General features: G+C 33.4%; 2 protein-coding genes across 2 annotated transcripts; both read right to left on the bottom strand.

The window, feature by feature from the left end:
* Positions 1 to 3200: 3200 nt before the first annotated feature.
* Positions 3201 to 5063, bottom strand: LOC120145045 (2-phytyl-1,4-beta-naphthoquinone methyltransferase, chloroplastic-like). The gene is made up of 8 exons (XM_039158955.1): positions 4925 to 5063; positions 4761 to 4825; positions 4586 to 4676; positions 4420 to 4508; positions 4119 to 4252; positions 3948 to 4009; positions 3665 to 3764; positions 3201 to 3380 (listed from the first exon to the last, which is right to left on the bottom strand). Exons 1-8 carry the CDS (start codon positions 5042 to 5044, stop codon positions 3280 to 3282), a joined length of 762 nt encoding a protein of 253 aa, XP_039014886.1. The 5' UTR covers positions 5045 to 5063; the 3' UTR covers positions 3201 to 3279.
* A 3598-nt stretch (positions 5064 to 8661) lies between these two features.
* Positions 8662 to 10696, bottom strand: LOC120145439 (protein trichome birefringence-like 2). The gene is made up of 5 exons (XM_039159262.1): positions 9934 to 10696; positions 9677 to 9869; positions 9387 to 9577; positions 9163 to 9321; positions 8662 to 9009 (listed from the first exon to the last, which is right to left on the bottom strand). Exons 1-5 carry the CDS (start codon positions 10632 to 10634, stop codon positions 8667 to 8669), a joined length of 1587 nt encoding a protein of 528 aa, XP_039015193.1. The 5' UTR covers positions 10635 to 10696; the 3' UTR covers positions 8662 to 8666.
* Between the last annotated feature and the right edge of the window lie 7908 nt (positions 10697 to 18604).

The raw sequence follows: 18604 nt of genomic DNA on the forward strand, positions 1-18604 counted from the left end.
ATGAGAGGTCATGTCTTCGGTAAGGGCTAACTCCATCAAATCAGATCTCAAGCAGCCTTCCCACTTCCTCCTTGGTCGTCCTTTCCTTCTGACACCGTCGACTGTAATCGACTCTACCCTCCTGACCGCATCCGACGGTAGTCGCCTAAGGACATGCCCAAACCACCGTAGTCTTCCCTCCCTCAATTTTTTGGAAACAGACACCACCCCAAGGAAAAAAAAAACAAAGGCAACTAAATGATGTGTGTAAAAGATAAGGAAGGGGACATGGATATACGGTTGAGAATACATAAGAAATGATTGATAGGATAAGGATGGAAGACAAGTATCATTTTTAGTAGGGAGAGTCATAGTTTGGTTAAGGCCGAAATTTTTGTTTTATTTAAATTTATTTCGAGGCTCATCGCTTGAAAATTTATATTTAAAAAAGTTTTATTCGATTTAAAATTTAATTTAAATTTTCAAGTGAAAATTACATATGATATAATCTGACATTAATATAGACAATTCTTTTTTCCTATTAAATAAAACAAAATTCAATTAAAAATTAAAAATATTATTACAATAACTATGTTTAAATACATAAAGCACTATTCATCCCAGCTATCGATTTAAATGATATAGACAATAATACCGAACAAAGCTGCTTCGCTTTTCAGACCGTGAACTCATCAGTCATTGTTAACGATTAATTAAGGGGTTAAATATTATGATAAATTATGTATTTAATATTTAAATTATCAGTTTTGGTCTGTTTTAATATTAAATTTTTACTTTTTAAAATTATACCTAACATTTTGTTTTTGTTTCATTTTAGTATCTATGTTAAGAATTTAACGTTAAATTTTGAAAACATTTAAAAATTTAGGTACTAAAACAGATCGAAATTGATAATTTATGTACTTATTACGATTATTTTATAAATATGATCAAGATGGCTCTCTGACATGCGTTATTAAAACTTATGTTTTTTTACATGTTAAGATCAAGAATAAAGTACACAGATTGTCTCGATTATAGGATATTGTCTTATTAAATCTTTCAATTATTAAAAGTTATGATATAGTATTTCGAACACAGAGTGTTGCTTTGTTGATTCACTCGACTATCAAAAGTTACAAAATGATCAACCAACTATTTATTATGTTCCATACTCGTCTTTTTTCATTAAAAAAAATTGACGATTGTCTAAGTTTGACGTTAACATAATGATTAGGATGTGATAGTCGTTTAAGATTATAAAATTAAATTTAATTATATCACAATCAACAAATTAATGTTGAACTTAAAATACTGTTAATTTTTTAATGAAAAATGAACATTTCTTTACCCTGAGATCAAATGCATGTACTCCCCAGAGCATACACGCCCATACACGCATGCTCAAAGATCTTAAAAGCACAAAATAATTAGAATATACGAGGAGCAAAAAAAAATCTTAAGAATACATTTATATATATAACCATAAAACCGGATCGATTGAAGATCGACCATAAACATATGCAATCCTCTCACGATCTCCAAAACGACGCCGTTTGCATGGGTTTTAGTAGAATTTATTTCTGGTGAGCATCCGCCTCAGCAATGGTATTGCACTTGGAACCCAAGGATTTCAAGTGGGTGTCGTTGATGACGAAGGGCAACGCCCTGGTGGACACTTTGTAGACGCGATCGCATTCCTCGTAATCCTTGACGGCTTCCTTGACGATGTCTTCGAGTTTCAAGAACAGGGCGTCTTGATGCCGCCCCGGAGGAAGGCCAGGGCCTTGTTCAGGTGCTCTGTGGCGTCGCCGTAGGTCCTGTCGCAGTCCTTCACCATCTGGCTGTTGCCGAGCACCGCGACCTTCTGCTTTGTGCGCTCCGAGGCGCCCAGCATGTCCTTTAGGGAGGCTTCGAGGTTCGGATCGGATAGGACACCGCCTTGCGATGGGAGAATTTGCCTATTTTTGCCTATAGGAAACGTGACAGGATTTGTTTTTGGTTTTCTGAATCATAGGACAGTTGGAACTGTCCTATAAATATCTATTTGAGTTGATTTAACTATAACCCTGGTTCTAAATCTATCTTTAATTTTTTTTAATATTTTAATTTTATCTTAAATTATTATTTTAATTTTAAATTAATCGTCGAACGTTTGGTCTAAAAATTTATCATTCTAAACTGCTCTAAAAACTTAAGGGTAAACTATACATTTAGTACTTAAATTATCAGTTTTGATATGTTTTAATACTTAAACTTTCAATTTTTTCAAAACCATACCTAACGTTTAGTTTTCATTTCATTTTAGTATCACACCGTTACAAACTTAACGTGTTTAGTACATGAACTTTCACTTTGTTTTCAAAACTTAACATTAAATTTTGAACGGGTACTAAAATGAAACAAAAAATAAAGTTTTTAACGGTATGGTACTAAAATGAAACAAAAATTAAGCTTTAGATATAGTCTTGAAATAAATTAAAAGTTTAGACACTAAACGGAACAAAATTGATAGTTTAGGTATTAAACGCATAATTTATCCAAAAATTAAATGTTCCAATTACATCCGTTGATATATGCTAATTACGTCCCTTATTAAAAAAACCATTAAAAAAGTATTTTGTTGTGCATTATAAAATAATATAAATGTGATATAAATAATAATTGATGTCATAACACATCCCTAAAATCATTTTTTAGAATGAATTCGAAAGGTTCTTTTGTTATTACCTTTATTCTCCCAAAATGTTTATAATTTTTTTATAAGCGAAACTTATATCGTTATTTCATTTAAATTCAACATTAGTTATCGTTTATATATCATATTATTACATAATACACATCAATATATCAATATTTACATGACAAATAATATTTTTTTATATAATTTTATTAACACAAGAGTGTGATTAACATATACAAATAGTTTGGAGATGAAATTAAAACATTTAAAGTTTAGTGATCAATTTAGACAAACGAAGGTTATAGTTTGAAAATGAAATTAGAATGTTTGAAAGTTTGGAAATCAATTTAGAATGAGGATCATAGTTTAAGGATGAAATTGAAACATTTAAAACTTTAAGGACTAATTTAAAATGAGGGTCATAATTTTAGATAATACACCCATAATGATTATGGCTTTGATAGATTAGTCAGCCATACATGACAGATAACAATAAGGACTCAATCAAACAACATCTGCACTTAGCAAATGTTTGTAATCCACAAACAACAGGATGCTATCTTCATCAACAAACCAAAACCGAACATGGGAAGAAAAGAAAAAGGCATGCATCTACTTTAACGTTTGGCCACTAAGTTCCCCATGAGGCCTCCGCCGATCTCATAATGTCTGGCATAAGAAAACCCGGCATCCAAGGCGAGTTTCTCCAATTCCTTCCCTACAACCGAGCACGGAATATTCAGTCGAATGCGGTACTACATCCTACCTAAACTTCAGTTGACCATCATTGCATAGCTTTGTGTAAAGATACGAATTTCATTTTCGTAAACGAAATCCAAATGTTCTACAAAGAATACCTCACTACTACCGAAAATGGGAGCTAGTATCTAATAGGCACCTCAATCAGGAGACTCAACATACTAAACAAAATTTTGGTGGCAAATGGCAACTAGAACATGATCGATCACTGAAAAGAAAATGATTCATTATGAAGCGACGAACCTGTTAAGAATTCATCGATGGAAGTTTTCAAATACTGGTATTCCTTGGCAAGGCCATAAACTGTTGCTGTTGGTACTACTACGTTATCAATCATCCATTCCTTCCCAAAAGAAGATTTTTTCATGTCAACAGAGTATTTCGGTATTGAACTTGATGTGCAATAAGAGGAAGGTGTCATTCGTCATCGATTAACAACTCTTTTTACGATGTTTCAAAAACATATAAAGTCAAGGAAGTGGTGTAGAACTGAAAAACAAAATAAAAGCACAACGACCAGGGCTACCTGAAAGAAGGCTGTCAATGGCTGCATGCTTTTATTGAAGTCGAGGATCGACACCCTCGAGCCTGAAAAATGAAGCAAAAGTTGGCACAGTTTCAAATTTCCATTTGATGCAACAACAAACCTACTTAACAATAAGAGAAACGGAAGATTGACTATGTACAGTATATAGACCTGACTTTAAAACTCGAAACATCTCCCGCATGGCTCCACGTTTATCGACCACATTACGCAACCCATAACCCATAGTAATAGCATCAAAGTAACCATTAGAAAACGGCAAATCGAGGGCATCACCTTCAACCCATCTACATTCAATTCCAAACACAAATTATGACATGATAAGACAACTTTTAATGCTTTCATGGCCAGTAAAAGATAAGCTTCTAATACTTCACCTATGACCTCCATGATTGAAAGAGCTTGTGCATTTTCATAAACATGCTAGTTAACAATAAGATTTACCAGTGCTCACTCAATGTTATTGTAGCAAGGCTTTGAAAGCAAGAATTGGCGAGACGAAGCGATCAATAGTTGTTCTTTCGAGAAATCGAGGCCAATTACCTTACAGAAAACCCAGAAAAAATTAGCAAAACCCAGAAAATGTAACAATGGCGCAAAACAGTTCAAACAAAACATACTTTGCCCCTTTCACCAGCTTTCTCAGACATGAGGAACGTTAAATCCCCACTTCCACAGCACAAATCCAACAGGGAATCTCCCGGTTTTGCTCTGTTTTTCCATAACTAAGTAAATTAAAATTCCACGAAATAAAGCAGAAAATAACAAAAGGAAGGGAGAATTTTGAATACCGACCCGCTCCAGGATACCGCCATGCGTTTCCATATACGATGCTGACCCAAACTCAGCAAATCATTTAACTGCAATTTTTTTATTAAACCCAGAGTAAAAAAACGACAAGAAGAAGAAGAAGAAGAATTGATTAATAAAGTGATATGAGAAGGGGAAAGATGGCAAACGTTATCGTAAACAGGGGCAATGCGGTTAAAAAGCTCCTGACGGTCACTACTGCAACGAACTATAGTGCGTTTGGGACGGGATGCGGCTAGCGGTGGACCTGAGAGTTGAAGGCAAGCCATTTTTTCTCTGCTCTGCTCAATTTCTGGATTCTTTTATGCCTTTTATCTTTTAATGTCGTGGATTCTGATTAGATAATTACTGCCGCCGATTAAAACCAGGCCATTGTTGCTTACGGATTAAGTTGAAACCTACCCATATCATCGGATAAAATTTGACATTTGTCTAATTTTGATGTTAACACGATAATTAAGATATTATACTCATTGGAGACTCTGATATTATATTTTAAAAGAAAATAATTAATTTAAAATATAATAAATAATCGAATAATTATTTTATAAATTTTAATAGTTTAAGATTCAACAATTCAATACTTTATAATTAGATTATTGTTTTATAACTTTTAATATAATGAACTTAATAAAACATTACTGAACCATTTATATACTTTACACTTTATTAAAGGTCTGATAGATCAATTTACATTATATAAATACATTGTTATAAGTTAAAAAACATTTAAATAGATATTATTTTTTTGTCATCTCAATTATTTGAGAAAATAATAATATTGTTAAACATTTTTAGTAAATAATAAATAATTTATCCAATTAAGTTTTTAAACGAAATTAATAATTTTTTAAATATTTAAAATTTTAATTAATTTTGTTATAAAAGTAAATGCATTGAATGTCTTCAATGATAAATACTTTTGTGTTTGTTCTAAAAATTTTAAATTTAAACAGTTATGTTTATCAAATATTATATTATAATTATATGGACTATTAAGAAAATAAGATAAATTAGAGTAGAGGGGGCAATTTCTCAACCGCCCTCGAACAGGTATGACATCATAATTAACCTCTTGAAAATGTAAATTTTTATTATAAATAAAATAAAATTTGAAACTAGACTATTATAATAATATATACATGTTTATATAGTTAAATTTAAATAATTATTTTAATTATTAAATTATATAGGGTAAACTAAACCGTTGACAACTTAACTATAGCTCATTTTTATTTCGATCACAATTTTTTAATTCTTATCAATCAGATCACCCAATTATTTAAATTCATTCAATTATGTCAATTTTCGTTAACTTTTAATTGAAGTACTGACTGGTAGTTAGTAAAATTGGTATAATTACATATTTTGTCACTCTTACTTATATATTATATCAATTTGGTCTTAATTTTAATAAATTAAAATAAAATTAATATTTTAATAAGATGGTGTCATGTGTCACCATTTAAATTAATAATTTTAATCTCCAATTAGATTGTGACATGTATCACTATCAGATTAGATGATATTTTATTAATTTTAATTATTTAATATATTTTATTTTACATTATGACACGTGTCATCACTTTATATGATAAGAAAACAGCTTTAAAGTAAGGTCTGCTTCGAGGGAGGATTGAACAAGAGAACTATAGCAAAATATACTAAGCCTCTCAAATGGATAAATTTTAAAACATGTTATATATAGTTTGTTACAACTAATGGCGGAAAAATTAAGAAAGAATGCAAGCACTTTAGCCCTTAAACCAAACCTTATATTCAATTAAAATTTACAATATTATATATATAATATGTTAATTTTTATATTATTTTTAACCCTAATCTGTCATTTTAAATATGCTAATTTTTATATTATTTTTAATTTTTTAATTTTATTGATTTAATTTTATCATTAGATGTTGACTTAACAATTATATAAAAGATAAAATAAACTTTTAATATTTTATATTTATAATTTCTTATGAATGTAACTCTTTAGAATCTATAAACATAAATGGTTAAACTTTTTTGTTTCTCAAGTAGTAATACTTTTTTACTTTTCAATAGTAATGATTAAATTGATAAAAAAGGATAAATATAAGATATTAAAATATATTTTTTCTATGTACCCAAAAAAATATATTTTATCTTTTTTTATAATTGTGGAATCATAATTAATAATACAATTGAACATAAATTCAGGATAGACTAATATTTTAAAATAAAAAATAACATAGAGATTATTTTGACAAAAACAAAGTATTCGATTAGTGACAAAAATAGCATAGGGACTATTTTAGTGACACTTTTTTAATCACTCCATAATTAATTTAAAATATAAGATTTAAAATAATAATAAATTTAATATTATAGAAAAAGTTAATTTAACGATTATATATAAAAAAAATATATAGTTTAAAATATAAAAAATTTAAATTTTTCTTTTTCTTTTTATTTTTTATATATGAAATTGTAAATTTTAATTGATTATGAGTTTGATTTAAATGCTAAAGTGCTTGCATTCTCTCTTAAATTCCCTGCCATTAATATAATAAATTATATATGAAATGTTGTATAATACTTTCAATAGAAAAGCTTAGTGGAGTGGTTTTTGATATTGCCTTAGGTTGTTGGTTCGATTCTCCTTGGAAGAAGATTTATAATCAAATAAGCGTGTTATCACTTGATTAGGATTTAAAATAAAATAAATAATTAAAATTAATAAAATATTTATCTAATCTGATAATGACATGTGTCATTATTTATTGAATTAAAATTATGATCAAATTGATAGAATGTATAAAATATTGAATGATACAATGTGTCGTCTGATTGACAAGAATTAAAAAATGGTGATCAAAAAAAAAAAGTTATAATTAAGTGATAAACGGTATATAGTTTACCCAATCACATATAAAGGTCATATATTTCAGTCCTTGTCAACAGAAAGATATATGTTTGAAGAAAAGAAAAAATTATGCTGTAGATTTATCAATCAAAAATGGCGCATTTAGCTTTGTACTTAGTAGGGGTGTTTGTGGTCGGTTTAAATCGGTTTTTGGTTAAAAATTCATTCGATCCGAAAGTATAAATGTTTGCGGTTTGGATGTTTCTAAAAAAAATCCGATCTGATCCAATTAAGTGCGGTTTGATTCGGTTTGGATGTTTCTAAAATAAATCTTGATGAACAAATAATGTGCAGGAATCATATTTCCATTAAAATGTTTAGAAATGAAATGTTTACATAGGCTAGTTTGTCGATTAATACAATTCAGTGAACTCTCCGATTCTTCTTTTCGTCTGCCTATAAATGACTTTAATTTTCCTGTCTTGAAGAGGTAGTAAATTAGATAAAAATTGAAAAAGTAACGAGGTTTTTAGGATGGCTAGCATGTTCAATGAATCATTCATTCAAGCTTCCCTCTCCACATCCATACAAGCATGGCTGATTCCAATGCTGCAGCATACTATCATCAATACTTATTAAAAAAACCATTGCATTGCCAGAACTTGAACCTAGGTCTCTCAGTTAAGAGCCGAGAATACTGACCAGCTAAACTACAATGGAATCCTGAAAGTGTTTCAGGATTTTTATATTTGTCAGATTCTCTAGACAATAAATATGGGAAAATTTCATTTTAATAGATATCGGTTTGGATCGATTCCGGATTTCCAAAACCGAAATCGAACCGAATCGATTGGTTTTGTTAAAAAAAACCAAACACATTAAACGGTTTCGGTTTTTTTCGATTATCGATTTTTTGGATCGGTTTTCGGTTATTTTTTTGGATGGATCTGAACACCCATAGTAATTACATAAATCATTATTGTTTAAACAACCTGTTTAGCTTTGTAATTACATAAAGAACTCTATCAACGGCCTAGATTTGCTCATTTCCCCCAGATTCCCTTTCCAGCCTTGAGCAATGAAGCATACAGCAGCTCGTTCCATGTATCGGGTACTCCGGGCAAGCACCAATGACTGCAATCTTGAACCGCCACCGCGCGATCCCGTTCTTCTTCAGTCTTGTATTCACTTCGATAAATCGAGGGATGCGCATCTTTCCGGTAATCGGTGAGCCTGCTTACGTTGAGGTATATGACTGGAGTCTTGGTCTGTTGAAGAACATGTTCCAGGGCTCTCATCTTGGAGGGGTAATTGGTCAAGTATGTTTCGTTGGTGATCGGATCGGTTTCCTGGTGACATTTTCCTCCGGAGTTCCATTGGCCTCCCCTGCAATCAATATCCGGATATGGATCAGATTCGAGCATTTAAGACGAACAGTCCGAAACAAAGCAATGTAGCACACATTACTACATCTGCACACACATGTATCATGTATGATATATGTTAAACTGTATGCAAACAGAGAAAAGAGGTTCACACCAGAAATGGGCAACAGAGTATCCCCTGAAGAAAACCTGAGTTCGACTGCTGTCGACATTCGCGTCGACCCATCTCGACCAGGTTGTTACTGCCTTCTGATACGCTTTCAGAACTTTGAGCCGCGGGTACACGTGGTCGCCTTCTTGGTAATAATCTTCCCTGCATGATCACAAAAGAAGGTAATGTAACATGAAAACCACAAGAGTTTACTGGTGTGGGCTCACCCTTTGGAAGTTTTATCATGAGTCCACCAATGACCCGTATTGAACACCATAAGATCAGCATCATGATACATTGAAGTTGCAGGATCCATGAGATCCAACCTGAGTGTCTCGATCGATCCGTTTTCTCGCTTGAATGACGATTCTCGGACGAGAAACGGAGCAGAAACGAAGTCCACCGAGCAATTGTAATCCTACAAGGACATCAAATACATGTTCTTATAAGATTCAGGCACAATTAGTATAGATTTTGTAACACAAACAACGTTAATCTCTCCAAGAAAAAAACTTGCCTCAAACCTGAATGCAAAAACTCCCCGCTTCTTAAAATCAGTTCTGCCGGAAATTTCGTAAACCCTCTTCTTTTTCTTGACGCTATGGCGGAGAATACACACCATAGACTCCCACATATTCCGGTTCAATGAATCGCCGATGTAAACCAGCCTTTTCCCTCTCAGTTTCTCGAGAAAATCAGTTGCATTCAGCCTGTATGATCAAGAAAAAGTTAAAAGTGCTTTTCATGTTGCTTGCATGAAGATAGAGAGCTTACCGTGGTATGTCGCATCCATTTGGCTGCCATCTCCACTTAATATAGCCATCATCGAGCCTCCCATTGCGCTGACAATCGAAGTCTTTATCGATGAAAGGACAGGAGCCCGGCCGATAATATGGCTTCCAACGACCGTTTCTCACCCACTTACCGTCAAAGAAATCACACGTCTTGAAAGTTTCATTACGCCTTGGATCATTCAATTCCATGGCCTTAATCTTATCTTCTCCGACAACTTCCTCTTTGATTGGCAAATTTCCCTCGTTGTTCGCATTCGCATTTCCACCTACCAAAGTTCCATTATTTGCTGCCTCGGAGAAATTTCCCAACCGGGGGTTCTCCGGAAACGGCCGATTATCCTCAATCTGCTTCAAAAAGTCTTGCTTTTCTGTAAGGTTTGACGCATTGTCAGGTTCAATCTTTTTCTCGGTGCCAACAGGTCCCTGCTGCGGTCCCTCGGCAAGAGGCGTCCGCTTCGGTCCCTCGGCAACCGAGGAACGACGTGAAACGGCGGTGGCATTGCTCGGTCTCGGGCTATAAGATCCTTGGAACAAAGACCCAACAAAAACAGGACCTTTAGGAGAGTTGAGCAAGAGAGCGGTGAGTACTATAAGAGAAGCCACCAACCCCCAGACAAGCCTCGAAACCACCTTTCCGCCCGGGGACAATATCTCCGGCAAACCATGTTTCATTACATCCATCGTACTCGAACAAAAAGTATAGGAACCGCAAATGAGGAAAAAAAGAGAGAAGAAAGATCGAAGAACCAAAAAAACGAGTGAACAAGTTGTGCGGACGATGATCTGATCTGAACACAAGTAAATAACAAACCAAAAAAAGGAGAATAAGGGTTTATAAGCATGCGAAACCATGAGTGCTGTAAATGGTTGTTAGTGAGTTGCTCTCCTCGTGTTTGTTTCCAACTGGTTTTGAAGGAAAACGAGTTAAAAAGGGTAACTAAAAGGTGTCATAACATTTTTTTTAACAATTAAGTTTAAAAAACAATTATTACTTTATTTTTGAAAAATTTGACGATTTTGTCTTCGTTAAATATATCGAATACCTAAAACGTATTTTAAAACAATTATAAGCAAAAATTATTTTTTAATACAAAAATTGATCTGCGTTATCAAAGATTTAATTTAATAGGTCCGAGAGTCGATTACGCGTGGGGAATGATAAATACTCTCACAAAGCCAAAAAATTGGTATTTAGTCGCTTATACGTTATCGTAATGGTGGAAATTATAAATCGAATATAAAGTTAGAAAATAATCCATTTATTAAAGTTGAATTAATTCGCTTCAAATTTGTTTATTAGGGAAAATCCTTTAATTCGACAAGAAATATCGAGATTTGCTCATCCTCCAATAGGAAGACTATCTCTTCTATTTTTTTTAAAATGAATATTCCTCCTTAATAAAAAATGTGAATCGAATAGAAATTGAATATCGACATTTGCATAAAATAAAATATTAAAAAACATGTATTGCGTCATTTGAATAAAAATGAATTTATTAACACTTTAAAAGAATAACTTCGATTTATTTTAAGTTCACATTTCATTCGAATGTTGTATTGGATCGCACTACTTCGACCAAGCAGTGTTTTCCATGCACATTCTACAAATAAATGTTCTTGAAAATATCAGAGTAAAAAACATTAAAAATGAATGAAACAAACGTTTTGTACAATCATTCGGAACCAATTCCCAAGAGCCAAGAATATATATATACATAAAAAATACGAATAAATATATAATAGCCATACATGGTAAAAATGTAAGGAAATAAAATCTAACTAAACAAAAATTAAATTATAGAATTAAAATAAACGGATAATAAAATACATTAATTAAACGAATAAAATTAAAATACAGAAAAATAAAGAGATAAAAATAAACGATTAGAATATTAAAGCAAATAAAATATAAGTACTGAAATTAAATAAAGAAATAAAATGCATAAATTTAAAAGAGCATAAAATTAAATAACATAAATAAAATGCAATAAAAATAAAATGTTAATATCGAATTTTATTATGTATCCCGTACCGTAAATGATGCGAGTAATACCCAGGGCAAATTGTCGCAAGGTCGTACATGGTTCGAACATGAAATAAAACAAACAAATAAATAAAATGTTAGCAGTTAGTAATTAGCGGTTAGAAATGTTAGTTGTTAGAAAAGTTAGAGGTTAGAAAAGTCCGCGCCATAATAATTTGGATCATACCCCAAATTTGGTCACCACAAAGTCGAATCAAATACAATAAATAAATAAATATATAAAAAATGGTTTAAATGCAATAAAATAAAAGTCAGTAGTTAACAGAATCTTAACCATAATAATGCGGATCATACCCTGGATCTGGTCACCACAAAGTCGAATCGAATAATAAAATAAATAAATAAACAATAGTTAAAATGCAACAAAATAAAAATCAGTAGTTAATATGTAATAAAATAAAAGTTAGTAGTTAGAAATATATAACATAGCAGAATAGTGACCAAATTAACAGTTAGTAAAATTTGCATGCATATTCGAAATAATTAAAAACTGAGTGACTGAAATGTAGAAGGACTAAAATATAGGGGTTTAAGTGTGATTAACCTAAAAACACTAAGCAAACTCTCCCCCTATTTTTATTTCTGCTCTACGTGATTGCTCTTTTCAGGCCCCAAACCGAACGTCGACCACTGCAAATCGGCCCTCGCACGTCAGCCATCAGGCCGGTGACCTTCTTACTCCAATCGGTGACCTCGACCATGACCGAAATAGAACCAACCGAACGACTTCACCCCTATTTTTATCCAACCGAGAAGCTCCCAAAGCTTCAAACACAACCAACCACCGCGCCTAGGAAACGTTTCTCACGTCGACTACCACGATGGAAACCATCATACTATCACCGACGACCTCACTCCCCAACCGGCGATCTCACTTCCCAATCACCACCACCAGTGGTTGAGTTCCAAACCCAATACCGAAACAAAACTAAAAGCCCCGGTTTGAAGTTATTTCTACCGTTCAGCTTCCTAAACCGACAACCCCGACGCCGATGAGGCTCCGACGAAGAACCCGATCGCCCCCATACACCTAGTTATACCCGAAACAAATAAGAAAAAAATAAGCCTCAAACAGAGAGAACCAATTTTTTATTTGCTTTTCAACTTACAAAACGAGGGAGGGCTTGATTTTTGATTTTTTTTTAGATTTTAAAGCCTCTGCATATTACAAAAGGTAATATTATAAGTTTAGTCCATGGTTTTGTTCCCTATTTATTTTTAGGACAAAATTAGGGTATTACAGTTGCCCCTCTTTGCTCGTTTATTGTGTAAACAATGATGAAGCAAAGACAAATAATGACCTAATTTTGTCTAGTTACGATGTTTACTTTGCATCTGGAGCTCCAATTCTTTGTCTGAAAACAGAGGACAAAAAGATGACATTATTCCTTCATGTTGAGGACATCGGGTCAATCTGGAGATAATTTGGTGTTGAAGATGACAATGCTCATCCATGTTGAAGAGTTTTGACCACTTTCAGGTAAATTGTTTGCTGAAGATAACATTGTTCCTTCTCGTTGAGGAAATCATGTCAATCTGGGGATGATTTTGTTGCTGAAGACGACATTGTTCATCTGTGATGAAGAGTTTTGGTCGTTTTTAAGTAAATAGAAATAACATGGTTCCTATGCGATGAAGACGACTGGTTATCTAAGGATGACACTGCTCCTACGTGATGAGGATATCTGGTCGGTATATGATACGGTTACTACGTGATGAGGACGTATTGGTCATCTTTATGGATAAATGGTGATAACACAATTCCTACGTGATGAGGACGATTGGTTATCTAAGGTGACACAACTCCTACGTGATAAGGAGATCTGGTCGGTGGATGACAGTTCCTACGTGATGAGGACGGCTGGCCATCTTTAGGGATAAATGATGATAACACGGTTCCTACGTGATGAGGATGACTGGTTATCTAAGTTTGACACGGCTCATATGTGATGATGAGATCTGGTTGGTGGATGACACAGTTCCTACGTGATGAGGATGACTGACCATATTTAGGGATAATTTGTTTTAAGAGAAACTGTCTCAAGAGAGATAAAACTTGTTTCAAGGGAAACAATCTCAAGAGAAATAAAACTTGTTTCAAGGGAAACAATCTCAATGTTTGTGTTTCAAGAGAAACTGTCTAAAGGGAGACAAACTTGTTTCAAGAGAAACAATATCAAAATTTGTATGTTTCAAGAGAAACTGTCTCAAGAGAGACAAAATTTGTTTCAAGGGAAACAATCTCAAATGTTTTAAGTTTCAAGAGAAACTGTCTCAAGAGAGACAAAACTTGTTTCAAGGAAAACAATATCAAAGTTTTTGTTTCAAGAGAAATTGTATCAAGCAAGACAAAATTTATTTCGAGGGAAACAAACTCAAAGATTTTACGTTTCAAGAGAAAATGTTCCAAGAGAGACAAAATTTTGCTTCAAATGAAACAATCTCAATGTTCTTACGTTTCAAGAGAAACTATCTCAAAAGAGACACAACTTGTTTCAAGAGAAACAATCTTACAGGTTTTATGTTTTAAGTGAAACAATTTCCAAATTTGGTTGAGGGAAAACTGTCTCAAGCGAAACGAATCTGTTTTGAAAAAAAAATCTCAAATGTGCGTGTCTTAAGGAAGACTGTCTCAAGTGAGACAAATTTTGTTTTGAGAAAAATAATCTCAAGTGAGATCAATTTTGTTTCAAATGAAACAAATTCGAAATTTGCATCTCAAAGGGAAGTATTGGTATAGTATATAGAGGTACCGATACCACTTAATAAGGAAATATGAATTATTTTATGTTATCAATAGATTACATTATTAAGATTGAGTTGTATGTTTAGGATTCCGATAATGTCTTGGAAATTATATTTATGTAGATACCGAGCCTAAACGTGTTCCGAAATAATTGGCAAGTAAGATCGATCGAGGGAAAGGCAAAGAGATTTAGGTGAGTGTATATGCATAGTATGATTATAATACTATATTAAAATTTAGACTTGTGATAAGTCTAGATTCAATACCTTAATACATGATTACATTCTATGCTATGATACATGACATGAATTCATATTATATGCATTATGTGACAACAATTATAAGTGAATATTATGAAAAGTTTACATGAGCCATGTGATAAAGGTAAGAATTTATTGTTTATGAGATATAGACTACGTAAAATGTAAAAGCCCATGTTATGTAAATAAGGGCTATAGGCATAGTTGGTATGCCAAGAGTCGAGGGTCTACGCGGTCCTTCGAGACATATATGTATACTTTGGAACATTTATGAGGTCCATTGAAAGACATACTTGGTCCTTGGCATATGTATATGATTCTTAAGGAATTTCTATGTGATCCTTATGAACATCTTATATGGAACTTCGGTGCATTTCTACGCGGCACTTCGATGCAATTCTACGTGGTACTTCGGTGCATTTATACGAGCTATGGTGAAAACATAGTGCACAACCTCACTGTACTCATATACCTTAGGTTCTCTGTATTGTATCATGGGCTAGTGAACTTATTAATATGAATTAATGATTGTTAATCTGATAGGCTTATGTGTAAGAAACATGGTGATGCAAATTGCATTGATTAAATGTGTGATTTCATTACACTTCATTTCATTATGACATTATCATTATATTTTATAGTTATCATTGTTATGCCTCACTAAGTTAATGACTTAGCGTGTAAGTGTTTTACACGTAGGATTCGAGAAGCTAGTTGAGCAAAGATAGACAACAAAAATAGCATTGCTTTTGCGGATATCAGATCAGAAACAACTTAACAGTAGGTCATTTTGTTATGTAAATAAATGTTGGCATGTAATTAAAGATTTAAGTTATGTATGCTCTGAGTATTTTGTGAACTTTGTTAAAAACTGTGTACAATATTGTATTTTCTTAATATAAGTCCAAATGTCCTTTTGCTTTGTTAAGTATATTGTTTTAAAAAGTCAATGTGACATCTCAGACTCGTATCCGGGTCGGGTACAGGTTGGGGGTGTTACAGGTCTGGTAATTGATTATGCTAGTTACCTCATATTGTCCGCATTCGATTAAAATGTCAAGCCGAGAAAGAGAATCATGTAATGATGTTCAAAAAAGAAATGACACTTTGGAGGCCAAAACCTTAGAAAGTAGGAAGCTAACCTGAAACCAACTCATCAAATTGAACATTTGTCAAAGAGTTATAACTCTGAAAGCATTGAAAAGTTATTAATTCTTTTGATTTTCTATGAACTCATGTTTATGATTTGATTCGATTGCGAGCTGAATTAAGGGGCAATGTTTTACATAATTCTTATATTCTCATTTTTCCCCTCTGATGCAGGGGGATCCGAGACAGATGATGCTGAGCTGTCAGATTGCACCTTGATGGCGCTGAGATACCATGAATTGGCAGATCAGCGCAAAGGCGGGAATTGATTGTGACATGTTCCTCATTGGGGTCGTTTTGAGTATGTTTTAGTCTTTTGGCCATAACTTTGGCTACAGGTGTCAGAATCGCACATAAGACCCCAATCCGGAAAGCTCTTTTCGACGCGCATGCTCTCCACATGAGCTATGCTCCATGTGGCCTTTTTTTCAATATCAAATTCTACCGTTTTCCCCTCCGAATCACTAGATTTAGATATTTTTTACTATTTATGGTAATATTTTGATTGTCAATTAGGAAGTCAATTTAAATCCGATTTAGGCCGGATTTTTTGGAGATTGCTTATTTTATTTCGAATTTCAATTTAGAGTGATTTTCGGGATTTTGCTATTTTTGGCAAAATTCGAATAAAGACGATTTTTGGCTATAACAGTTCGGCTTGTGGACTGATTTTGGCATTGTTTGATTTGATAATATTTTATTAAACCCTAGAGACTTTTTTTCTCTGTATTTTTTTGGGCGAATTTTCTCTTCTGAGTCATCTGTTGGAGCGCTTGCAGGATAATCACTATTATGTCTGGCGTCACCCTCCTAAAATAAGAGAAAGGAGAAAACTATTTTCAAACAAGACAGTCTCAAATGTGAACGGCTACAACCCAAGAAGAAATGGGGGCATGATCGATTCAAGGGACCAGATCGGCAGACAAAGCACGAGACTCCATCCAGGAGATAAAACATAACTAATTCATGTTGCATGCATCTTAGACATACTTAAGAGCATCACATTAATCATTTTTTGTATACATAATTTTTTGCAGCTTTTAGAGACAAGTTTCGACTTCAAGAAGAAAGATACTCGATTCAAACGCACATTCAGAAATTGATGGTGGTTGCTTAACTCAACAACAATGAGCTACACCTCAACCAATTTGACCTATTGAAAGACCGATAGATCTTAGAATCAAATTCAGACGGGTTCGAGAACCAATTCAGAATAGATTCAATTCAGCTTAACTCAAAGATGAGTAACTAATTTCCAGTTAACGTTTTCAAGCCAGAATTCAATTCCATGACGGATGATATTTGGCTGACAGAATTTATCAGTGGGCTTTCCCGTGAAAGGGAGTCATCTAAAGATTTACGATCGGCTTAGGCACGTGAAGAAGGGCCATCCTTCGTTTAGAGGAGATATTCAACACATCTTAAGTCGAGAAAAACTGTCTGTCAACAAACAACCTTCCAGTTTCATTCAGAGCCAATTTCAACTTCACAGCGAAGTATATTGGACTCGAAACAATGCAACTTACACAAGATTGGATTTCAACTTCACAAGGATATTCAATTCAAAGTTCAACTTCACAGCGAATGAGTCATCCACGATTTCAACTTCACGACGAATGATATCGTGCCCAAGTAGATTGACGTAGTTTCACGGCAAATTAGTTATTTGCAACAATAGGGTGTTATTCCCCAGTCAAGTACACATAACTCAAAGGTGAGAAGAGTTATCTGTCAATAAACACTATCGAGTTCGATATCATTCAGCTCGAGGACGTATTCACCACAAGGTAGCAGTAAGGAACTACTTTCAGGTCAAAATTTTCACACCAAGGTATTTAAGTCAAGAAGAAAACCAAGGTCAAGAATGGAAAGAAGAATACACTTTCCTATTTTCCTATAATTTCAACTTCACAACGAAGGATATCGTACCCAAGAGATTGACCCAACTTCACGACGAATGAGTCATCTGTAACACAGTAACACCAAAGTCTTCAGGTCAAGTTTCAGCTTCACGACGAAGTATCTTGGGCTAGAAGAGGATCCATGAGCTACTTTCCAACACTCTGAGTTCGGTTTCAACTTTACGACGAAGGACATCGTACTCAAAATTTTCTAGTTCAACTCAACCTCACGGCGAGGTTGTCATTTCGTGATTCAATCCAAATTGACAAACCAGTCTTAATATCAGATTTCAACTCTACGACAGAGAACATTCGATTTGTACGAAATTTGTGTCTTTTAATCTTTGCCAAATTTTTGTTACACGATAATGGACAAAGAGGGGCAACTGTAGACACACCATTTCGCTCTGTTACATATATTATGTGTTACGCATTAATATTTATATATATTATACTAAACACATATTATATATATTTATTATTTATATTATTTTACATGTTTCAGGCCTAATCATTTGGCCCAAAGCTATTACAAAGCTGCCATCAAACCC

This window comes from Hibiscus syriacus, unplaced genomic scaffold (genome assembly GCF_006381635.1).
Source record: "Hibiscus syriacus cultivar Baekdansim isolate YM2019G1 unplaced genomic scaffold, ASM638163v2 tig00110893_pilon, whole genome shotgun sequence".
Lineage (NCBI taxonomy): Eukaryota > Viridiplantae > Streptophyta > Magnoliopsida > Malvales > Malvaceae > Hibiscus > Hibiscus syriacus.